The sequence below is a fragment of the Diadema antillarum genome, unplaced genomic scaffold, assembly GCF_040938485.1.
Source record: "Diadema antillarum isolate AM-2024a unplaced genomic scaffold, OU_Dant_1.0 seq00000129_RagTag, whole genome shotgun sequence".
NCBI lineage: Eukaryota > Metazoa > Echinodermata > Echinoidea > Diadematoida > Diadematidae > Diadema > Diadema antillarum.
In genome coordinates this window covers 889218-913593 of record NW_027271207.1, presented here as the reverse complement: position 1 = coordinate 913593, position 24376 = coordinate 889218, and the positions used below count along the sequence as shown (strand labels likewise).

Here is a 24376-nt window from a genome sequence, read left to right as displayed (position 1 = left end):
CAAAAAACTTTTCTCGGTTTTGTCCCTATTCACCTCGCCGTCCCTTTTCACCCCGTTTTACGGTATCTGCTTTATGGATTTTCAATGTTTTTGTGGTCGAGATAAATCTCATGGTGGTCGTATTAACACCAAGGACTAACATAGATCTAGTTTTAGTAGGACCCATACCTCGGAAGAGTGGCCCGACCACGTAGATACAAACAGTGCCATTGCCTCGCGATCCATGCGCTGGTGTAGGCTTAGTGCTAGAGTCCTTCCGTATCCATGTAGATATCTCAAAATTCACCCAACCAAATTGCACCAAAATCACAAGAAGTATTTTATGACTCCTGTCCACTTGCTCACGCTAATTGGAACCAAATCGCAAGTTGAGAAGCGTAAGTGAAGTTGTTGACTTTCCTGTCGTCGCTAAAAACAATCTGCTCTGTACGACTAAACAAGAGTGATCGCGGCCGGCGTAGTGGCTCTACTTGCCTGCGCACGCACAGACTGAAGTTAGCCATCTAATATCATGAGACAAATCTTTCAAGTAATCGGGAGCAAGAAATCAATTTATAAATTATTTGAGCTAAGTTGAATGAAAAATAAAGTTTGTAAATCACACAAATCGCTAAAATCATGACATTTTTAAATTTAGTTCCCGCGTAAATTCCCCGTTCGCACAGCACTAGTCGGCTAACTTCAGTTCTAGATTGTGCATATCGCGTTTACCAAGATCTCTCGCGAAGTGTGAGGTTTTTTTTAGTGACAACTTGAAATTCGGCATCAATATTGATACTTCTCGATTACCGATTTCGTTCAAATATAATACGGTATTTTGAAATATGCTTAGAAGTATATCCTGTAATTTTGGTGCGATTTAGTTCAACGAAATTTGAGACAGCTGCATGGATAGGACAGTACACAAGTGCCGCCTGCTAGCTAAATTGGGCCTAAGCGTCGTCTGCTACTCGGCACGATTTAACGCACGCGTATGCGAGGGCTTGTAATCAGTGAAACATTTGGCACCTGTGACATCACGACATCTGGGCTCGTCAGCTCATTAGCATAATTCTCGCCAAAAAATTTCCATTTTCGACATGAAATTACGGACTAAGTCGTTTTGAAATTTTGATTCTGTTTGCACCGCTGGGTCTTTTAGAATTAAAAGTACAACATATAAAAAAATAAAAAACCGGTACAATGCCCTTTTAACCACTCCCCCCCCCCCCTCTTGTTGCTCCTCTTTATCTTGTTCTCATCCTTGATAATTCCTTAACATCTCTTACTCTTCATTTCCCTTTTCCCCACCCTCAAACTGCGCAGACACTTCTGCTCCCAGCTTTGAAAACTGCCCGCCGTCACAGATCTTGTATGCTGCGGACAGGCAGGAGACAGGGGTGGCCTCATGGACCCCACCCACAGCCATCGACAATTCAGGCAGCAGCATTACAGATGTCAGGCATGATGGCCCCACCCCGGGGTCAAGATTGCCTCAGGGGCATTATGTCATCACATACACTGCTCAAGATGAGAACGGGAATGAGGGTACATGTGTGTTTACAGTCACAATACAAGGTAGGAATTGGATTGAATTGAATTAATTACATAAAAAGCTCAACCACAAGACACAGGCATGTCATGGGCAGAAAAAAGAAATCAGCTGTTTAGCAGAAAATGAATATCTGTGTTCTAGATTTTTCTAGATAATATCTAATTACTACTAGCTCTGTGCCTCCCTTAACTCTCCATCCTGCAAAGAAGATGTACATACATAAAAGGTGTATTCAGGGGAATTGATCTCATCTTTAGCTGTGCTCTAGAAGACCTTAGTACCAATTTCTGTATTACAATATAGTATTTGTTTTGTTAAACAGTCAAACAAAAGTGACAAAAAGGCGATGTCGAGAAGATAATAAATACTACATCTGGATTCAGCTGCATTTAAAGGGTCCTTCGTCAGAATGATAGTTTCCTACCCTTTATCCGATCCTCAAAAAAAGCTACGAGTACATGGTTAAGGTAGAGGACAAACATGCAACAAGTTCTGTAGCACTGTAAGATATTGTCAGTCTTAGTGGCTTAGGTTTTCTGTGCCACTTACTCAAGACTAACTTGCACCAGTTGATAAAAACGACAAGGCAAAGGGGTGAACACGCAGCTGAGTGGCAGATGTATGGAACTCTCTTGCACTTTCACCCCTTTGCTTCGCCATTAAGTCTCACATAAAACATGTGGTGTAGACTGTAGGCTCACAAGTTACAAGGCCTTTACATAAAAGCTACGTCAGATCAAGGAGGAAGTAATGCCTCCTTGAATAGATAAACCGAAACCTGGCCAGTACTCGTGGTCTTGGCTGTCTAGAGTGGTAAAAGTTCCAAAGCTTCATGCAAAAATTGCTACTTTAATTGCATGACATAACATATGTAACTGAGCTGCCCAGCTGAGGTCTGTGCTGTCACTTTCATTTTCACTTTCCAGTCTTTCCGATAATTGTTATCACAATATCTTTTTCCCAACTTGAAGTCATCCACTGCTCCACTATCCCCATCTCACCCGGTCTGCTGGCTAGTTGTCCCCATGGCAACCTGAGGGGATCGACCTGCACCTTCAGCTGTAGCCTTGGTTACCGTCTCCAGGGGCCAGATACCACCACCTGCCAGAGAGATGGACTGTCTGGGAGATGGACCAACCAACCTCCTGTCTGTGAAGGTAACAAAGTCTACAATTTACAATTGTTGTGCAGTTGTGTTCCTTCAAGCAGGACTCCTGAAACAACAACGATGTGTGTGTTTTCCTTGGTTGATGCTTTTTTTTTCTCTCTTTGAATAGAATTATGAGAGTATGTGAATGAATGAAGAAGTGTTAGCACAAATTAGCAGAGAGGAAAATACAAGATTCACTGTAGGTCCTATGTATGTATGCATGTATTTATTTATTCATTTATTTTTCACTGTGATTGTGATTCCATTTTCGGGGATGAAGGACTTCATATATGCAAAAGCTTATGGCTGAACATAGCTTTTGCTGTCTGTATGTATGATATCTAAATTCAAACATGTGCATAGTACATGATTGAATGGTAAACAATCATAAATTCCTATAATGTAAGGTGAGTATTGATGTTTGGTGCAGGACAATAAATTGAAGATATTGAATTACCAATGAAGGTACAGTGTATGTGAGATGCTTGTTAAATTCTTCCTCAATGCATTCCTGGAATTTGTCAGGAATTTATGAACCAAATGCTAGTAGAGCAGACATTATACTAACCACAAAGGCTAAAAGAAATTTACATCATGGAAAATGCGAGTCCATATTTGACAAGGTTCAAAGTTTTGCAATATTGTCATGATTGCACTGTTAATTGAACTCTTAGAGGAAGCAAATAACCTTTGTAAAGTTGCTTGCATTTCCTCTTCATCTTTCCTGTTTCAGAGCTTCAATGTCCAACCATAAATCCACCAGAAAATGGAGCATTCCTGAATGGTCGTGCGTGCCAACGCTCCTACGGTACATCCTGTTACTTTGAGTGTCTTCTGGGCTTCCGTATTAACAACAACGTGCTACGGTGCGTGGTCCAGCCAGGAAGTGAAGAGGCATTCTGGGAAGGCACTGTACCGGAATGTGAAGGTACCACGCATATTGTGACAAAAAAGGAAGCTCAAAAAGTTCTGCCCCTAGAAACAAAATGGTCCCCAAGTAAATTGTATTTCCAAAGATACTAAAGTTAGTTGTGGATGTTCATACGGAAAAACGAAGGGCTGCTAATTTGATATTAAAGATCTAGTTAGCTGTGGATGATTGGATTTACACTGTATTCTGCATAAGAGTTGTGGAATATGCCAGGATGAACAGACAAAGATTGCATTTTTTTTTTTGAAAGTCAGTCCCATTTTGTGAAAGATGTAACATACATTATGTAGAATCACAATAACCATGAAGTTTAACAAAAACTTTTTAAAGCTTTCATGATTTCAACATGTAAAATTTGATGATTTTAACAGTAGTACCTCTTTTCTTTTTTTTTCTCATTACATCCTTTCCGCAGCAAACTATAGTTTTCTATGAAATTCATTGTAAAGTAAAACCACTTTCCAACAAATAGAAAAACTGATCTTGAAGTACAACTGTACGATACAGTTATACAAAGATTTTATGTCACATTCCTGCAGATGTTCTATTTGAAGAGGGATGCAATGCAACTTTATTTGTTTGAAAAAGTTTCTGCCCCTTTGGCAGGTTGGTTTTTTTTTTGTTCTCTGTAGTGTCCTGGATTTATAATCGTACATGTTCCGTTCAAGTCTGTATGATTTTAAAGACTATGTATTTTTAGTAAAACACAAAGAATGTATGAAGGAATGAGCAGACTTATTCAACTCTTCATCATCCATATAAAATCTGCTCCATTCTATTTTTTTTCTTTTTTGTGAAAGGTTATTTGCTGTGCTTAAAGTGCACCATTGATTACCTATATCTTCAAAAAATGTTTGTGGATATGATTTATGTGTGGTCTCCTCTGCCTCATTTTGTGTCAGTTTTTATGTTTGTGTGCATCTTTGTCTTTAGTTGAAACTTGTGACAGGCCCAGCCTGACTGGTCCACTTGATCTCCATGACAACTCCTCTATGTGTGCCACAAGTGTTCAAGTCCCAGCTGGGAATGATTGCGAGTTTGAATGCAGCCGGGGCTTCGTCATACAGGGGTCAGCCACCACCACCTGTGGATTATCTGGCACGTGGGAGCAGCCACTACCAACCTGCGAAGGTGTGCTTTCTCGACTTGAATTTAGCTTCGTATTGGAGAGATAGATCTATTGTAACCAGACCTAATTGATAGGCCTATGCTTTAGTTGAGGCTCATAAAGATTCTTTGGTATAGAGCACATGATTGCTTTCCTGAAATGATTGGAAATATGTTTTAATCAGTAAAGTGCTTTTCACTCCTTCTGTACGTTATAAACACATTCAATGGGTGGGGGAAACATTCTGATACATACAATGTACAGCCATAGGAGTGGCATCAACCTTGTACATCATTACTTCAGGAAAATTAATACTATCCATCCCTTTCATGGATTGACTTTCAGTACATCAAATACTTATTAGCATAACATGAAATCTAACTCTTCTGCTCATATACATTGCATCTGTAGTCTTTATTTTGATTTGGTATTTAATATTTTTGGTTGAAAGAAGATGGTTTCAATCAGCAGATTTGATTACAGCGAGATTGATTTCACGAAAAAATTGCAAAGTCTTGGAGAGAAAATTGTTTAGACAAGATAGAAACTGTGACTCCCTGGAAGCCATATCTCCACCATATCATCTCTTCTTCCCCCAGCTGTGACCTGCCTTGGTAGCAACCTGCCACCCCCACTCCATGGGGGAAAGAGCGGCTGTCCTCATGAGAGGGAACAGTACGGCACAGTCTGCACCCTCTACTGCGACCTTGGATACCAGCCCAGTGAGACCACGCCCATCATTCGGGAGTGTCTTGACGACGGGGAAGGAGGCGGCCTCTGGAGTGGTGGACCCATTTCATGCTCAGGTGCTACTTTGATCGGTGCAAATGTATTGCAAAATCAGACATTTCATGTGCATGAAGCTTTCGCAAAATTTGTGTGGAGTCAAGATTCACAAATGTCAAATGCACACAAAAGTTTTTGTCTACCCAATGCATTGAAGACCAGCGACGATTTCATGCTGCAAAAAAAAGGCCATTGGCTCCAATTTGGAAAGTTTTATGCCGTTCATGTTTCTGGTTCTACAGTATTTGTCGATAGGCAAAATGTGTTTTACATTTCACAACCGTAACATAAAGTTGCTAGTCCGCATTGTGTATTTTCGGGGGGGGGGGGGGGGGGGGGGGGGGGGGGGGGGGGGAGGTTCAAATGTTTTTTTTAAGTGAGTGAAAGCTTACAAAATGATATTCCTTTTTGATTTATTTCATCAGTCATAAACTAAGACCAGCTATTTCTAAAAGAAAAAAAGAAAAAAAAGATTAAGTGGTTTGAAGGCAGACAAGGCAGCGCTACTAAACTACTGTACCTATCTGTATTTTTCAACAAATCTAGTGTAGAGAAATCCATAAGTGTTTCATGATACACTGTGCTGTTGCCATATGTATTGTACTCCCTTTTATGGCATTTTGCAAGTAAGGTGAGCCACCAAATGTTAATAGCCTGTTTATTTATTTCTTTTTCTTAACCGCATCATCCAAATCTAAGAAATAGACACCATTTTACAAGAAAATTAGTATATTAACAATCATATCTCATTTATATTAATTATGAATATTGAGCCTTTTAAGAATTTCCCTTGTCAGGGTGATGCAAGAGCATGTTTTCGTGTGAAGGCTTTAATTTGGCACTCAGATCAAACATGAAGTTCATGCTAGGATACATTAGAATGTTGAAAGATACCCATACTCCTACACAACACACCGAAAAAAAATATAAGAAATGAAAAGTAAATCCACATACTCATATGTTGTATATTTCTTCTTGAAAGAAATGTAACAAGTTCTTCAAATGTGAGATGGGACTTAATTCTAATAAAAAACCAAAATGATGATAAAATTTCTATTGATTTTTTTATTTTCCCCTAGCTTTAACCCTTGAGTTTTTTGATATTTTCCCTCTCCTTCTCAGTTGTTCAATGCCTGCCACTAGATGCTCCAGTAAATGGCCACTTGGAGGATTGCACACTGGATAGTGAAGCCAGCGATCCAACGCTCCGCCAGGACTACAGGACCATCTGCACCGTCTTCTGTGATGAAGGCTACACCCCCATGGGCACATCCTCCCGGCGTTGCCTTGCTGATGGCAGATGGGATGGTGTGCCACAGACATGTGAGGGTAAGCTGATGACACCCCCCCCCCAGTAATATTTTGGTAATATTCCAGTCACTTCTCTGCCTTCTTGAACTTCCCACCTCATCACTCTCCGTATGTACCCCATCATTCCCCCACCCTATCACTCCCCACCCCCCATCACTGCCCAAACCCTACCCCTTGCCTGCCCCAATGCACCTCCAAGAATTCCCTGCTCCCACAAACTGAAATGTATCCATGTCAGATGGCTTGAATTTGCCCCCTCCATTCCCATCATTGATGATGATGATGATGATAATAATGATGATGATGATGAAATATCATTTATATCATAGGCCTAGCTAGCACTATTTATCTGTAGAAAATTCGAAGGTGCCTGGCTCCCACAATGTGTCCCATATCATTCACAAAGTTGCTGGAAAAAATAGGACTTTTCTTCGGATTTGAACGTATTGAAGTTGTTACAATTCTGTCGTGGAATTGGTAGAGAAGTCCACAGTCACGGCTCAACAGAAGATAAAACTCATCTACCCCATGTCCCCGCAATCTAGATGTAACCATTTTAGCTGGCGTTGCAAGAGGCATGGTAACCAAAGATAGTAGAGATAACAAGATATGAAGGCGCGCGAATAAAAATGGACACAAAATGGCTACCCTACATGACGATACAAAAGAGAGCTAAGTACAAACTCAGTACACCTAGAAACATCATTCATTGCCAAAGGTAGTGGTATTTTTATTATCTTAAAAAGATTTAAAAATTACAGTCATAGCTTTTTATCGATTAAGGGGATTATTTTGAAGAACGAGATTTTAAAGTAATAAGGATTATTTCGTGGAGGTAAAAATTTGGCAACAACATGATCTAAAAATAGAGTTCAGGCTACACTCCCCCAAAGATGCTTGATAAACAAGAACAACTTCAAAGACATCGCGCGTCTCGGGCAAAGATGTACATCACCTGAGACGCGCTATCTTAGAAGTTATATACTGTGGTCTCAGGTGATCTGCGTAATACACTTGAGGACTGCGCGCTGTCCATTTGTTTTGTACAGGATTAGCGCGCATTTTCGTGTCTTATTAGTTAAGCGTCTTTGATGGTAACCAAACCTAGATGATAAATTTCTATGTGTACCATTCTCCCCTTTCATTTTATGACTTTTTTTTTTTTTATTGACAGATCACACAGCACCTGCCATTGACTGCCCACATGACAGAGTGATCTTTGCTGAGTCCGGTCAATCAGTCGGGACAATTCACTGGGATCAGCTGGAACCTGTACAGGTATAACACTTCCCTGTCTCATACGATGTCTACAGTTTAGGAACCTACATATTCTCTGTTCTGATTTCCTGTGTGAGTTTGAAATTGATCAAGCCATGTGAGAATTAGTCTCTTGGCCAGTTGTTTTATGTATAATCTCGAATGGAGTGGAGAACTTGCAAGTATCTTGTGTACCCTGCCATTTGTCAAAAGAAGCCTACACAATGTGAATATGTTTGTATCAGGTTTAGGGCACTTTGTGAGTTTTACATCGATATAATATAACCTGCCCAAACAAATTAAACAAATTCCAGTGCAGGCAATAGATTGCAGGTCAAACTACAGACTGTATATTGATGATTGTAGACAAGACTAAATTGTAGTTGATACTTTGAATTCTTGATTGATAATCTTTATGCTGTAACACACATTCATTGATTGTTTGATATTTTGCTCTCAGGCGACTGATGCCAACACTGTCATAACTGCCCAACTGGAAAGCATTGACTCGGTCCCTATCACTGGATCTAGACCGACCACGCTGGTGGAAGGCGATCATTCCCTGGTCTACAGGGCCACAGATGCTGCTGGGAACAGTGACACATGTTCATTCGATGTACAGGTCAAAGGTTAGAGGTCATCTCATGCACAGGGCTGAGTATGATGAATGGAGTGCACTCTGGATATCTAGACCTTGAACTTCCAAATTGTCTTCAGGATAGTATATTCCCTATTAGCTTGCAGGTCTTGCAAAGCGAAAGTTTAAGTGTAGCTAACCATTGCTAATCATCTGAAATAGACCACTGGGAGTTTATATTAGCATTTGCTTGTTTTTCCAATGTGTATGGGTGTGTGTGTGGGAAGGGAATTACTGATCACTTCAAAGAATTTTGGTACCCAGCTCATGAGTAGTGAAGACATTTCTTCTGAGTTTTGACATTTTCACATAGGATCTTCATTCTATGTCCATAGCTGCCAAGTCTACCTGATTCTGTAGGATGTTCTCTAAAAAGTTGAAATATGTCTTCATGTCCGGACATGAAAATGATTAAAAAAAAAACCCTCCCTGATTTGGAATTATTTTTCCCTACTGAGATGCATGTAAAACACAAGTGTCACCCTAATCACTCTACGAAAACTCCCTGATTTTGATATTTGAATATTGGCAGTATGTTTTAACTGAGGGATAGCACATTCTTGCCTCCAGAAGGAGACATCATAATGTATCACATTTCTTAGCTACATGGACTGACACTATGGGCATATGAACTCATGCCCCATAGATATAACTCAGGCACACTACTGGTTTAACTAAATTGCTGCTTTTGGATGCAGAAGTAATGTTGTAGTCAGAAGAAACCTTTGGAAAGAGATCAACATACTGTAAATACTCTTGTTTTTGCCTACAGATTTTTTTTTTTTTTTTTCAAATGAAGAGGTCAGAGACATTTCCTGCGAGATGTTGTTTTCGCGATTCTACACCGAGGCTATTGTAGGTGCAAGCTACTTTATTGTAGGCCTACATGGTGATAATTAAATGCTCATGAAAACAGCAGCTTGTACAGTAAATGCTGATCAGTTTAAATTATTCTTCTTTGTTATTTTATTCTCAGTTGTGAGATGCCCTCCACTGTTTGCTCCTGGCAATGGTGCAGTGACCTTATCTTCAGGTCAAGGGTCATGTGAGGGCGGGGCCGTGCTAGGGTCAACATGCCAGGTAACGTGCAACACGGGCTTTGACCTCTCATCAAATGAGACTGTTGCCAATTTGAGGTGTGTACAGCAGGAAGAGGGTACTACCGTTGGTACATGGGACACTCCACTGCCACTCTGTGAAAGTAAGCACTTTCTCTCTCTTAATCCAGATTCAATCATTCATCAGTTTTACGACCCTGGCATAAATTACAGGGAAACTTTATATCAGTTATTTTCATAATTTTTATTCCTTCATGATTTTCATTTCTGCTGTTCCCTTGTTTGATTTCTATCTTTCTTTTTTTATCTCCGTTTGTTTTGATGTCTTCTGTCTTTCTGCCTGTTATTATTCATGTGATAATGCAATTCTAGGGAAGTATGAATTTGGTTTCCAGCAGCATTTGTACTTGTACATGTGTGTTGAAAGATGAAGCAATGTATTGTAACATTATGGGTAATCAGTCAACTTCAAGGATAAATGTTAAGGTCAAACCTAAAATTTATACCACGTGCAAAAAACAAAGAAAACCAGAAGTGCACTGTAATTACGACCCACCCATGTCAAAAATGGCATTTTTGGGATGATTAACTTTACTACGTGATAGGCAGTATTTTACAGACATTAGGATCAGAGCAACGAATTTCACTTTATGTGCTATGCTCTGTTTGTCATAAAGACAGTCACGTTTATGAATTGCTACGATTCTTGCAGTTGCAACCTGTGAGGTAAATCCGCATGTGAACAGCTCAGTGCAAGGGTGCCCATTTGCCTCAGTGAATTACGGAGAGCAATGCCAGTTTGTGTGCAATGACGGCTTCCTGACATCAAGCGGCATCAAATCTGTTACCAGGATGTGTCAGGAGGATGGATCACTGAGTGGAGAAGAGCTCATTTGTGATAGTAAGTTATTCCTCTCATTATCATTCCACATCAAGTTTGATCACGATTTCTCTCAATTCCATTAAAAAGACACTGAATGTAGAACACTTTCCCTGTTGTAAGTTAAAGAACATGGAACTTTGTGCACACTGTTTTGCTTAAGTTCAACAATTCATGATTAGAAGTATGAAAAGTATGAGAGGTATAATGTACATGCAATTTTGGAATTCTTCCACATCAGGATGCGAGTCTGAGCTGATGCATGATCAGTGCATTATTAGAAACATGTCAGCCACAAGCCCATGTCATTAGTAAGTAAATGAACTTTGCAGTAAAGTCCTTTGTTTTGGTAGAAACGAGAATGAATGAAATAGCAGCATTCATTTCAATAATGGATTCGCACCTCTTCAACATCAGGGCCAGTCACATGTCCATCTGGGTTCAGTCTGGAGCATGGTACCATTACACCAGAGATTTGCACCGCCAGTGATGCTAGGGTACCGTACGACACACCCTGTAACTTCCACTGTCACAATGGCTTTCTTCAGTATGGACCCTACGTGAAGACGTGCACCGCAGATGGCTCGTGGAGTGACAGCAGGCCCGTTGTCTGTGAAGGTAACCCCTTAACTTTTTCTATGCCCATATACAGTGGAAACTCGATATAACGAGATGGTCGGGACCGAGTCGTTTTCCTCGTTATAGCCGATATCTCGTTATATCAGTAGGCATAAAAGAAAGCATAACATAAAGACATTAATTTGCACATGTGGGACTATACCCATCATATTTCAATCAATACTGATAACTTGATATTGCGTGAGAGGGAATTACTCACCTTTATGGGTAAGAAGATGTTTTTCGCCAATGAAATCCAATATCAAGAATGTGTTTCCTATTAATTGTAGGTGTTTAATTTGTAAATTTATAATTATAGCTTGCGATTGTGTCAAGATCGTCTGTGGATTGGTACACGTGTATGTGGTTATGGTATGTGTGTGTGTTGTGTGGAAAGATTGAATACGGTCTGCACAATTCTGTGTGTGTATAGTTCTGTATGTACTGTACATAATGATTGCGTGTGTGTGAAGATGGGGATTTCCCTACGTAGAAAGCCAATCACAGCATCAGATTGCCTCACACCTGCTAAACGTCATGATGATGTCATGTATACATATATGGCCGTCCCACCACATTTTCTGCATGTATCAGTGTGCGCGCACACACACACTTACACGTACAACATGCAGTGCTAGCTGGAGTGCACTGAAGAAAATAATTATGTGTGTACAAGACAGTTTTTGGCGCATCGAGCTTTACAATTTCGGAAGATGATAGCACAGGTGAAGTAAAGCTTTACCGAAGACATTTTGCTTTACCTCGTTATAACAGGTTTGATTGGCTATGTTTTTCTTTGTTTGGAAGTCACAAAATTTATCTCGTTATAGCAGTTATTTCGTTATAGCCGATCTCGCTATAAGAGTAGCATTTTACATAGACTTGTGTGGAAGGGAATTTGGGACCGGGAAAATTTCCTCGTAATAACGGATATCTCGTTATAGCAGTGTTCGTTATACCGAGTTTCCCCTGTATTCCATTAGTAATTGCCTGTGTCGAAGGGTTTCTCAGAAGACGACCGCAATAATAAACCGAATACAGTGAATTATCATTTCAACTCAAGTGGGTCATCCGACTCTTTTATTCAACCAAAGTACGAAAAGGAAGAAAAAGGAAGAAAAATACAAAACAAATTTTTTTTTTGTATGTAAACAAATTGTTATATTATCCTCCTTTCTGCTAAGTCCCTATATAAGCGCATGCATTTCTACGTATGAAAACCCCCCTATGAATAAAGTCCCTACATTATCCATGGCACTTTCCCGTTGTCGATAACCGCGCGATGCCTGTACAGGGTTGCTCATGCGAAGCCGGATCCTGGCGTCGGATACGCGGTTCACGCGAGGTGGCTGACGCCTGTTCCTGCAGTCCGTCGCGGCGTGAAGCGTATACGGGTGTGGCAGCACGGCGTGGCCGGATACACACGGTCGATTGGCGTGGGTATTGTCCGGTTCGCGTGTGTCTGCCTGGTTCTGTCCACAGCGGGGCGTGGGATTATACTCGAAGACTCAAAGACTGGGCGGTATCCGACTCCGGATACGTCCTCGGACAAGTCCGGATACTCCGTGCCTGGATACGGACGGCTATGAATATAACAACAATCCCTTGTCAAAATACATTTCTACCCGACTATTAATCCTCAACTCCTATAATACAACATTTATGTTCACCATTGCAGGACTGTGTTAAGGTACAAATGTATCCGAACATCCTCAGCTTATTATCACATTAACTTTCTTCTTTCCTGTTCATTTTGACCCTTCTTACAAAAAATACACACAAATTATGGCACATTTCGGTTCTGTTGCAATAAATTGCCATAGAATGAAATACATAAGTACAGAAATACTCGTTTTAATAAACCTCTGCGAATAGATAAAAATTCACACCATTAATGGGACAGTTATCACTATCCAGCGATAGAATTCATCTCCCAAGTAATACAAATCTCTCCCGTAAAAGCTCACTCTTTTCTAGCTGCTTTTACTAACTTTGCATATATGCTCTTTATACTGTATCTATCGTCGTTCCAACATTCATATCCGAATTTCACAAAAAAACATACTTTCTCTTAACATTAATTTCTGTGTCTGAATCGATTCACAGCTACGCTTTATCGATCCTCATACATATCGTCCTTGGCGTAGATGTGTGTATCAACACAAATCGATAATATTACTAATATCATAATTATTACAATTATCAGAAAAAATGTCGTAGCAATTACACCAGCAACAAAACTCATCGTTCAGGATTAAAATCTAATTGCCATTTCTTTCACTCAAATGATCTCATTTTTGACGTAATACAAATAACCTAACCCTCTCGCTACCAAACCAGTCCTCCTTCTGGCTTAAATAGTTTGGCTCATTACGTACACAAAAACAAACATCATTTCAAGCTATATTTCAAGAACCTCACGTGGTGTATTTGCTTTATACTCTTTCACATTACCATTTCTTTCCTACTATTCTAATCAATTAAAACAAAAAGGGTTTCTTTCCTACCGGGTGCTAAATTGAGTAATAATACCAAATTCTGCAAACTTACAGCTTCTCGGTTCCTTTTCCTTTTTGAGTGACGGCCAGCGGTGTCTACGGGGAATGCACCAAGCGACGCAGCCGAATTAAATGCAATGATGCTCAGGCCCTGTTCTTGGCTTGTCAACCCGTCTGCGCACCTTCTCGCCAGCAAGCCTCTAATGCAACTGTCCACTCTCACTGCTCACTCACTTCACACTCACACCCTAACCATACATTCCTGTCACATACTATTCAAATCGTATTTAAATTATTATTCCAAAATATTTGTCTCCAGATCACCAGCTCCCTCTATTGACACCAAAACAAACTATACTCTATCACCAATGTCAGATTCATTTTGACAATTTACCCCCTTTTTCAGAAAATATTTTGGTGAAATTAGATTGCCCGTGTGACATTATCATTCTACGTGAGTGTTGGCGTCTGGATGAGGTGCTCATTCGACGTGGGCTCGGGGCCGAGGTCGTCGACGTCCTCGTCTTTCTCGTCTTCCTCGATGACGGATACGCCAGCGACGTCGTGGCTTACCAGTCCTGCTGCATCTTCGTCGTGGCGGCGATGATACTGCTTGAGCAGGTTGGCATGGAACGTCGTCGTCCTCGTCCCGAGGTCGATCCGGTAGTCGAGCTTTCCAATCTTGCCTACTACCTTAAAGGGGCCCTTCCAGTGCATTAAGAGCTTGTTGCGGTCGGTTGGTAGCAGCAATAGTACCTCATCTCCGACTTTGAATGACCTGGGTCTCGCCTTCCTGTTGTACTGCTCTCTGTACCTGTCATGGGACTGTTTCAGATGTTCATGCACCATTTTGCATGTGTCCTCCAGTTTCTCCCTGAGATCCATGACATACTGATATGTCGATTTTGTTTCCGGCTCTGCGTTGTCGTCGGTCCATAGCTCCTTCACAATCATCAGAGGTCCGCGTACGGCTCGTCCGTACAGGAGTTCAAATGGCGCAAATCCCGTACTCGCCTGTGGAGCCTCTCTGTAGGCAAACAACAACGCGTCAATGTACCGATCCCAATCCTGGGGACGCTCTTCGCACATTTTCTTCAACATCTGTTTCATGGTCCCGTTGAACTTTTCCACCAGACCATTACAGGCCGGGTGGTACGGAGTAGTGGTGATGTGGCGGATGGACATCAGTCTGCTCACCTCCTTCATTACGTCGGACATGAACTGCGTTCCGCGATCCGTTAACATCTCATGTGGGAAGCCTACTCGTGAGAAAATCGTGAACAATGCTTCCGCGACTGACGTGGTGTCGATGTTTCTAAGGGGTACTGCTTCAGGATAACGAGTGGCGTAGTCCATGAGTGTCAGTATGTATCTGTTCCCGCGTGACGTCACCGGCACTATCGGACCCACGAGGTCTACCGCCACGCGATGAAATGGTTCGTCTATCAAAGGCGTGGTTCCGAGGGGGACTTTGCTCACCTTCCCTTTCTGCAAAGAACGCTGACACACATCGCAGGATCTGCAGTACCTGACTGTGTCTGCTCCAATGCCGGGCCAGAAGAAGTTTTGCAAAATCCGCTCCGTTGTCTTGTGTGCGCCGAGATGGCCTCCGAGTATCGACTCGTGTGCTAGACTCAGAATCTGACGTCGATATTTGCGAGGAACCACCAGTTGGTTCGAGACTTCCTGCCGCTCGCCGCATCCTGCTCTGAACTCGCGATACAGCAAGCCCTTTTTCGCAATGAAGCGTGACTGATTCCCATTTCGGCTCGTCTTCACCTCACTACTCTCCGCTTGTTGTCGAATTTTCTCCAACGATTCATCATTGCTCTGCTCACGACGAAACTCGTCGGCTGTTGCAATGTCTGCCTGCCGTGGCACTTTCATCGCTCGTTGAGGTTTGGCTGCCTCCCTGCGCTGTGCCCTAGTCTCCACGGCTAGCCCACTATCCGCCTGCCAGCTGCTATCCGGGTCGTTAGGCTCACGAACACCTGCAACATTGCCCAGAATAACATCGTACACAGGGTTATTCATGCACAGTACTTCTAACTCACCAACGAAGAAGGGAGAATCGATCATGACTGTGGCGACTGGGAACTGCTTCTCGGAGCCGTCGATCAGGATGCATGTCCGTTGCGATCCGGTCATCTGATCCGCTCTCACCAATTCCGTGCGCACCACCGCTGTCGAACAACCGCTGTCACGTAGTACGTCCACGTGCGTTCCGTTTACTATGCCTTGTCTCACAGGCATAGCTCTAACTGGCTGCTCTCCACACGCAACACTCATCAGAGGCAGATCCAAATCCGCTATCCGGATATCCGGACTTGGCTCTGCACAAGAAAAACATGAATCGATTACGAGGCATGCGTTACCGTGCTCTGACATTTGACGCTTACCCTCTGAACCGCTGCTACGAGTCGATACCGGGCTAACATCTGTCTCATCCGGTCGACCAGCTTTTGCTCCGGTTCGCATTTCCGGAGTGCGGTTGTCGGGCTTCTTGTCGTCAGCTTTCCGGTTCGGATCCGGTTTCTGTCCACCCTGGATTCCGACTGCAGCCTTTTCTTTCCTGGTCTCTCGGCTTCTGCAATACCTGGCGATATGCCCCTTCTTTCCGCAGATGAAGCATCCGTCCGGGCGGGGAGTCGTTGCTCCTCCCGGTTGGGGTCGAGCATCACCTGTGGAAGTGTTAGTACGAGATTCAGGTTTAATGTGACCTCGGGACTTACCACCCGTCTGCCCTCCGAGATGCCATCCCGAGCGGGCCTCAATGAACCTGTCGGCGATATCCACGAAGTCGTCTATGTCAGTCGGCTGTCTCTCTTTAATGAACGTCTCCATATCCTTGGAGCAGACGTTGTAGAACTGCTCGATGAGCACCAGTTGCACCATCTCCTCGAAGGTTGGCTTGTGGCCGGATAGCTCCAACCATTTCTCGAGATAGCTCCGTATCCGTATCACGAACTGCGCTGCTGTCTCTCCCGTTTCCGGCTTTGCCCCACGGAATTTCCGCCTGAAGCCGTCGCTAGTGAGAGAGTAGCGCTTGAGTACTGCGGCCTTTACTCGGTCGTAGTCTTGTGCCTCGTCGTCATCCAGTCTCGAGTATGTGTCTAATGCTTTACCTGTCAAAAGAGCACTCAAATGAACGGCCCACACATCACGTGGCCAGTGCTGGGCATTAGCGTACCGTTCAAACCTGTGTAAATACACATCTAGATTATCTTTCCCACACTGAAATGCTGGAAGTTTTGGAGCCCTAACTGTATTTATTTGAACTCGGTTACTACCTCCCTCTTCTAACCTAGCCTGTTCTAACTTAAGTTTCAGTTCAGTCAGTTCCTTCTCTTCCTTCATCCTCTGTCGCTCTTCCACTCGTGCCTCTCTCGCCTTGTCCTGTTCCGCCTTAATAAACTCTTGCAACTCTGTCCCCTCTAACCCTAAGGTCTGCCCTACCTTGGCTAACTTTTCTAGATCCATCACAATCACTCTCTTACTCTCGCACAGGGTTGACTTACCAACAGAGCCTCACCGGCAGAACATATACCCGGCACTTCCAAAAGCAGACGAGCGCGTGAATGACGGTGCTTTCCCCGTGGGCACAGGCCGGAAGAAGAACTAAGTGGAAGCTGAAACACAATCAAAATATCCACAAAATTATACACTGGATTATCAGGCTACAATTACAAATATATCCTCACAACAGTAATTAAATTACTATCAACTGGGAGAGATTAATTATAGCTATCGAGACAATAGTGTCACCTATCCGATACCCCCTCTAACAATTTAGAATTATTTCGATAGGTCCCTTCGTGGTCGCCAATTATTGTCGAAGGGTTTCTCAGAAGACGACCGCAATAATAAACCGAATACAGTGAATTATCATTTCAACTCAAGTGGGTCATCCGACTCTTTTATTCAACCAAAGTACGAAAAGGAAGAAAAAGGAAGAAAAATACAAAACAAATTTTTTTTTTGTATGTAAACAAATTGTTATATTATCCTCCTTTCTGCTAAGTCCCTATATAAGCGCATGCATTTCTACGTATGAAAACCCCCCTATGAATAAAGTCCCTACATTATCCATGGCACTTTCCCGTTGTCGATAACCGCGCGATGCCTGTACAGGGTTGCTCATGCGAAGCCGGATCCTGGCGTCGGATACGCGGTTCACGCGAGGTGGCTGACGCCTGTTCCTGCAGTCCGTCGCGGCGTGAAGCGTATACGGGTGTGGCAGCACGGCGTGGCCGGATACACACGGTCGATTGGCGTGGGTATTGTCCGGTTCGCGTGTGTCTGCCTGGTTCTGTCCACAGCGGGGCGTGGGATTATACTCGAAGACTCAAAGACTGGGCGGTATCCGACTCCGGATACGTCCTCGGACAAGTCCGGATACTCCGTGCCTGGATACGGACGGCTATGAATATAACAACAATCCCTTGTCAAAATACATTTCTACCCGACTATTAATCCTCAACTCCTATAATACAACATTTATGTTCACCATTGCAGGACTGTGTTAAGGTACAAATGTATCCGAACATCCTCAGCTTATTATCACATTAACTTTCTTCTTTCCTGTTCATTTTGACCCTTCTTACAAAAAATACACACAAATTATGGCACATTTCGGTTCTGTTGCAATAAATTGCCATAGAATGAAATACATAAGTACAGAAATACTCGTTTTAATAAACCTCTGCGAATAGATAAAAATTCACACCATTAATGGGACAGTTATCACTATCCAGCGATAGAATTCATCTCCCAAGTAATACAAATCTCTCCCGTAAAAGCTCACTCTTTTCTAGCTGCTTTTACTAACTTTGCATATATGCTCTTTATACTGTATCTATCGTCGTTCCAACATTCATATCCGAATTTCACAAAAAAACATACTTTCTCTTAACATTAATTTCTGTGTCTGAATCGATTCACAGCTACGCTTTATCGATCCTCATACATATCGTCCTTGGCGTAGATGTGTGTATCAACACAAATCGATAATATTACTAATATCATAATTATTACAATTATCAGAAAAAATGTCGTAGCAATTACACCAGCAACAAAACTCATCGTTCAGGATTAAAATCTAATTGCCATTTCTTTCACTCAAATGATCTCATTTTTGACGTAATACAAATAACCTAACCCTCTCGCTACCAAACCAGTCCTCCTTCTGGCTTAAATAGTTTGGCTCATTACGTACACAAAAACAAACATCATTTCAAGCTATATTTCAAGAACCTCACGTGGTGTATTTGCTTTATACTCTTTCACATTACCATTTCTTTCCTACTATTCTAATCAATTAAAACAAAAAGGGTTTCTTTCCTACCGGGTGCTAAATTGAGTAATAATACCAAATTCTGCAAACTTACAGCTTCTCGGTTCCTTTTCCTTTTTGAGTGACGGCCAGCGGTGTCTACGGGGAATGCACCAAGCGACGCAGCCGAATTAAATGCAATGATGCTCAGGCCCTGTTCTTGGCTTGTCAACCCGTCTGCGCACCTTCTCGCCAGCAAGCCTCTAATGCAACTGTCCACTCTCACTGCTCACTCACTTCACACTCACACCCTAACCATACATTCCTGTCACATACTATTCAAATCGTATTTAAATTATTATTCCAAAATATTTGTCTCCAGATCACCAGCTCCCTCTATTGACACCAAAACAAACTATACTCTATCACCAATGTCAGATTCATTTTGACAGCCTGGCATTCTTAAATACGTATGGTTAAATACCCCAGAACTTTTCAATTTCAATTTCTATAAATTTCCCTCAGAAGAACTAGGCAAGAAAGATAAAGTGCCTTCCCTAGGGGCGAGAAGGGTTCCTACTAGGGACCTTAAGATTGCTCTTCCATGGTATTATCCCTCCAGCAACAACTTTATTGTAGTGTTACAGGAACACGTATGTGCCCCCTGCATACATAAGCTGAACTCAACATTAACTTTTGTCTGTATCTTTTCGGAGGATGTTTTGGATAGGCTTAAAGCTACTGTGCACATGGAGAAAGGTATTGTATCCAAGACTGCACATTAACCATGTTTCAAGAGGAACAGTGATATATATATTTTGTTTTTCACAGGAAGAGTGAGAGCTTTACCCTATGATACACCCGGAAAAAAAAACAGTAAAGAAAGATTGAATAACTCTTTATGTGCCAAGTTCGCACGTCCGACTTAGTCAATGGCGTGCCAACTTCGCATATTCTGCTCAAATGCACAAACCCGCCCAATCTGATCGATAAATCACCAAATGCCACAGTACAATGAAAGCAGTTGTCGCTATTTCGTTCCTCTCATATATAGCTTGCATTTTATGTAGTGAATGACCAGCAGGCAGTGTTTCACACTGGATTTGATTGTAAATTATAAGTTTCTGTCACTGTTTTGAATGCAAAAGTCATGCATTGACAGTATGATATTGTAGCTACTTGTCATTTGAAAGAAAAACAATCATTGATTTGTCATGCAATTTACGTAAAAGCAAGGCTTTGCATTTTCTCTACAACTTTTCTCATTGTACATCCAGGTTTTAACCGAAATGTATAAAAGTTACATAGATTGAAAAACAGAATGTTTTCCCAAAGCATAACTGTGTTGGTGTCTCAGAATAATGTGGCACACAGGGGGTTTCCACTATGACATATAAAGAGATAAGATTGAATTTATTTGCTGAGTTGATGCACCTGAATACTCTGTTCACATCTTCTGTAGATCGTCAGGAGCCAAGCTTTGATGAAGCGTGCCCACGATACATCAATGTGAACGCAGCCAAAGGAACTCTTAGCACTGTGGTCGACTTTGACATTCCTACTGCCTCAGATAATTCAGGCAATGCCACTGTGACAAGGTATTGTATTTAGCACGAAAAGGTGTTGGGATTATTGTGTCAGACACACAGAAATGTGTAATCTACGAAAGAATGGAAAGAACAGGAAAAACATTTTGGTCGTTCATAAGAGTGTTTATGAAGGATAACATGATATCAATACTGGCCTGAAGGGTTTGTAGTAGTCAATAGTTTCAATAACCAGAAAATGCCAACACATGGGACTTACAATGTGATTCAAAGAGTGTTGTACTAATCCTGTTGTGCAACCAGTTTGCAATACACTGTATATGCCAGCAGGTGATGCATAGTAAATTATTGGAAAATATCAGGAAAGGCAAATCAAAAGCAAAACAAAAAAATAATAATAATGAAGTCATGGCAGTAATAAAAAAAAAACAGAGAAGTGAAGAGATAGAGAATGATAGGGAAAGTAAATAGTGTAATAGAGAATAGATATAACTATTATGAATACTTTTTCATGTCTTTTCATTTATGTTTGAACACCATTCTGTAATTTTGTTACAATGTGCTCATGTTACAATAAATACGATTATAGCACAATTTTTGGTACAACAAAGTAAAACTTAAGCTCCCAAAGTTATCATCTTATTATTATTCACTGTTTGGCTGTAACAAAATATCGATATAACGAAAGAAAACTTTGGTCATAAGGACTTTGTTATAATGGGAATCACCTGTACTACAAAGGAAAAACATATCACAATATTAAAGCAATATATCTTTTAAGCTGATTGTCTCAGTGTTTTTTTTTTAATCTATCTATCTATGTACCTATCCATCCATCTATTTATCTATCCATCTATCTGTCAGTCTATCTATCTGTCTATCTACATGTATCCATTCATCTATCCATCTATCCATCTACAATGCACCTATCTAAAGATCTATCTTCCTATGTATCTATCTGTCTACATGTCTGTCTGTCCTGTCTATATAGATATGTCTTTCAGTCTTTATATATTTTTCCAAGTTGATACATAAATATCCATGTATATTCATGGCTGAATAGATTTATAGATGGGTTGTTAGATACATGTAGGTACAAATTGTACATAAATTGGTAGGTATTTGCAGAGGAAATGTCTGTGTCTGAAAAGTATGTGTGTGTGTACACTCATCTGTAAAGCACACAAGTGTTCACAACTGAGTCCATTATTATTGCTTATGATAATGCATCAAGCTTTTAAAATCATTGAATCAAAATCCTCTTCATTCCTGCTGATTGACAGAGTGGATGGCTTCCCTGGTCCAAACTCAACTTTCTCAGAAGGTACCACAGTGACGTCATACAGGGCAACAGATCCCACTGGGAATAGCGGCCGCTGTGAGATTAGTGTCAGGGTGAATGGTCAGTATTCTCATGGTTTTTTTTTCTCTATATATATGTCTTGCAGAAAGGGGAAAACACAGTAACTATTGCCTGCTTCTCAGTTTTTCCACATCTTTACAGTAACATGATGGATAAGTTTATGGCAATTGAAATTATGTGCAGCATAAAAATCCATAGATAAGATGTTTATCCATCATCTCAATATATGAAGATCAGTTACGATATACTGCTAGGACAGTAAAACATGACAGAATTATTTTGAGCAGTAAACAACTGAGTTTAAAGAAGAAGTTTAAATCATTCAGCTGTATCTACACACTTGACAGTCTGTGGTATTATAGTTGTTTCACAAGTCAGATGCTGCTGAGTGAAAAAGAGAAGAAGAAGAAGAAAAAAAGAATTTGAATTTTTTAATTATTCCCAATGTGTACGAACACAAACATAAGAGCAGTTTTAGTTCTAGAAAGTATCAGGTAGGCACTTAAAGCAAATCTTATTCCCTTCCTGTCTTTTGTAGTTTATCGATGCCCTCGACTCCAAGCCCCTGCCAGGGGATCACTGGTCAATTGTTCTGACCCAATCTATGGCTCTCAGTGTTCGGTCAGCTGTAACCAGGGCTACGAATTAGTCGGACCACAGACCAGGACTTGTGAACTGGACAATGGTCAAGCTCCTGCCTTCTGGGATGGAGAAGATGCAACTTGCCAGCGTGAGAATTATACTTATCAAAATATAGAGATTCTTTATAGATATGAGTTATATGATTCTTTCTCAATTGATTCAATGATTTTGGACATCATTTCTGCATTGCATTAGTCCTAGCTACACATAATTATTGCATTGCTGCATTTTTTTTGGCACTTATGATGACTTGTGTCTTGATAATCAGAAACTAATGATGCAATGAGGGCTAGCATGAAGAAAAATGCTCATGCTGCTGGTGATGATCGGGCATATTGTTGAGAGTATAAATATCAATAATGACGTTGATGTTTGTTGCCCTGGTAATGGCAATGGCAACCAGAGTTATGGTGACGATGATGATGGTGATGAAGATCAAACACTAACTATTCCAATATTGCTCATTATGTTGACATCTGTTATAATGATGATGGTGATGGTGCTGGCAAGGGTGTACGAGGATTACAAACAGATATAAATGCTAAGTAATTATGATGCTGTTCATGATATGGTTGATGATGATGGTTACCATGGTGATGATTGATATTAGTCCTGGCATCGCTGATGTTCATTATGATGTAGATGGTGGTGTTGTTAGTGACAAAATGATGTGCTGATTGTAGTGCTGAGTGCAGAGTTCATATGCACTAATCAATGATTATACTGAAGTTTGTGTGCTGTTTGTTTTTGGGACACAACACAAACTAACTAGCAAAGAGGGGATTGCAGTGTGCATATTGTCTAATAAATTATTTCATTTTAACTTGCAATGTGATAATGATGGAATATTTACAAATTTATGATTATCAAACAATATTGTCTTGGCCCATGAGTTTGACTCAGGATCAAAATTGTCTGCTTTACCATAAATTCAGATAGTGTCTCAATACATACTCCACTGACTTACTGTATGTTACTTACAGTTAATGTTACTGATTGACTAATGTTACTGACTGACAAAGTGTAGGAATTGAGATTTATATGATTGTAAGATATGATATGAAAATAAGGAAACTATCTATATTACAATCTGCACCCAAAATGCTCGTGCATCTGCAGAATTGATCATTGGGTTGTTCAGATATGGTATCACACCTTTAAGCAGAGGGTATACATTTTTCCCTTGCCTGTAGGATATGATATTGTCTGAAGATTGTTTATGACACATGCATTGTTTTATTAAAGGAAAAGTAATGAATGGAAAGAGCAGTTATTCCTGACAATCAAAGGTTATCAATGTCATGGCATGTAGTGATGTCATCTTAAAAGTTTTTTTCCATTAACTTACCCTGAATTTTGCAAATGTCAGCTGAATTTGTGTGCCTTTCTTGACTTGGGCCCTTACATTTGTCTTTCATTTCCTGAGTAAAACCTTGCATGCTTATACTTTATCTTATCCTTGATATAACCTGATAAATGCACATAAAATCAACTAAAACTGCTATAAAAGTGGTTTAGGGGAAGGGGAGGAGGAGTTGCTCTAGATATTTTTTTCTCTCTCATTTCCAATGTGTATCACAGCTCGTACTTGCCCGGCACTGCCCACGCCACCCCAGGCTGTAAAGTCAGGCTGTTCCCAGGATCCACCAGGGGTGGAGATTTTTGGCACCCTGTGTTCTTTCTACTGCCCCCATGGTTTCTATGGGGAGGGGGACAGCCATAGGAGGTGTCAGGCCGATGGCACTTGGTCTGGGATTGACTTTACTTGCAGAGGTATGAAATGA

At 41.2% G+C, this 24376-nt stretch overlaps 1 protein-coding gene and 1 long non-coding RNA gene across 2 annotated transcripts; both read left to right on the top strand.

Moving 5' to 3' along the window:
• The first annotated feature begins 4640 nt into the window (after positions 1 to 4640).
• LOC139727388 (uncharacterized) lies at positions 4641 to 6770 on the top strand. Its single transcript, XR_011710745.1, has 3 exons — positions 4641 to 4746; positions 5323 to 5529; positions 6632 to 6770. It is a non-coding gene; the product is annotated as an uncharacterized lncRNA (long non-coding RNA).
• A 2151-nt stretch (positions 6771 to 8921) lies between these two features.
• Positions 8922 to 24376, top strand: LOC139727391 (E-selectin-like). The gene is made up of 8 exons (XM_071638347.1): positions 8922 to 8925; positions 9691 to 9915; positions 10485 to 10673; positions 11070 to 11270; positions 20503 to 20638; positions 21871 to 21989; positions 22489 to 22680; positions 24174 to 24376. The coding sequence occupies exons 1-8, from the start codon at positions 8922 to 8924 to the stop codon at positions 24374 to 24376; spliced, it is 1269 nt and encodes a 422-aa protein (XP_071494448.1).

Coding starts and splice junctions, on each gene's coding strand:
- LOC139727391 (XM_071638347.1), top strand. Junction 11,271..20,502: donor CAGGCCCGTTGTCTGTGAAG/GTAACCCCTTAA, acceptor CATCTTCTGTAG/ATCGTCAGGAGCCAAGCTTT. Junction 21,990..22,488: donor GATTAGTGTCAGGGTGAATG/GTCAGTATTCTC, acceptor TGTCTTTTGTAG/TTTATCGATGCCCTCGACTC.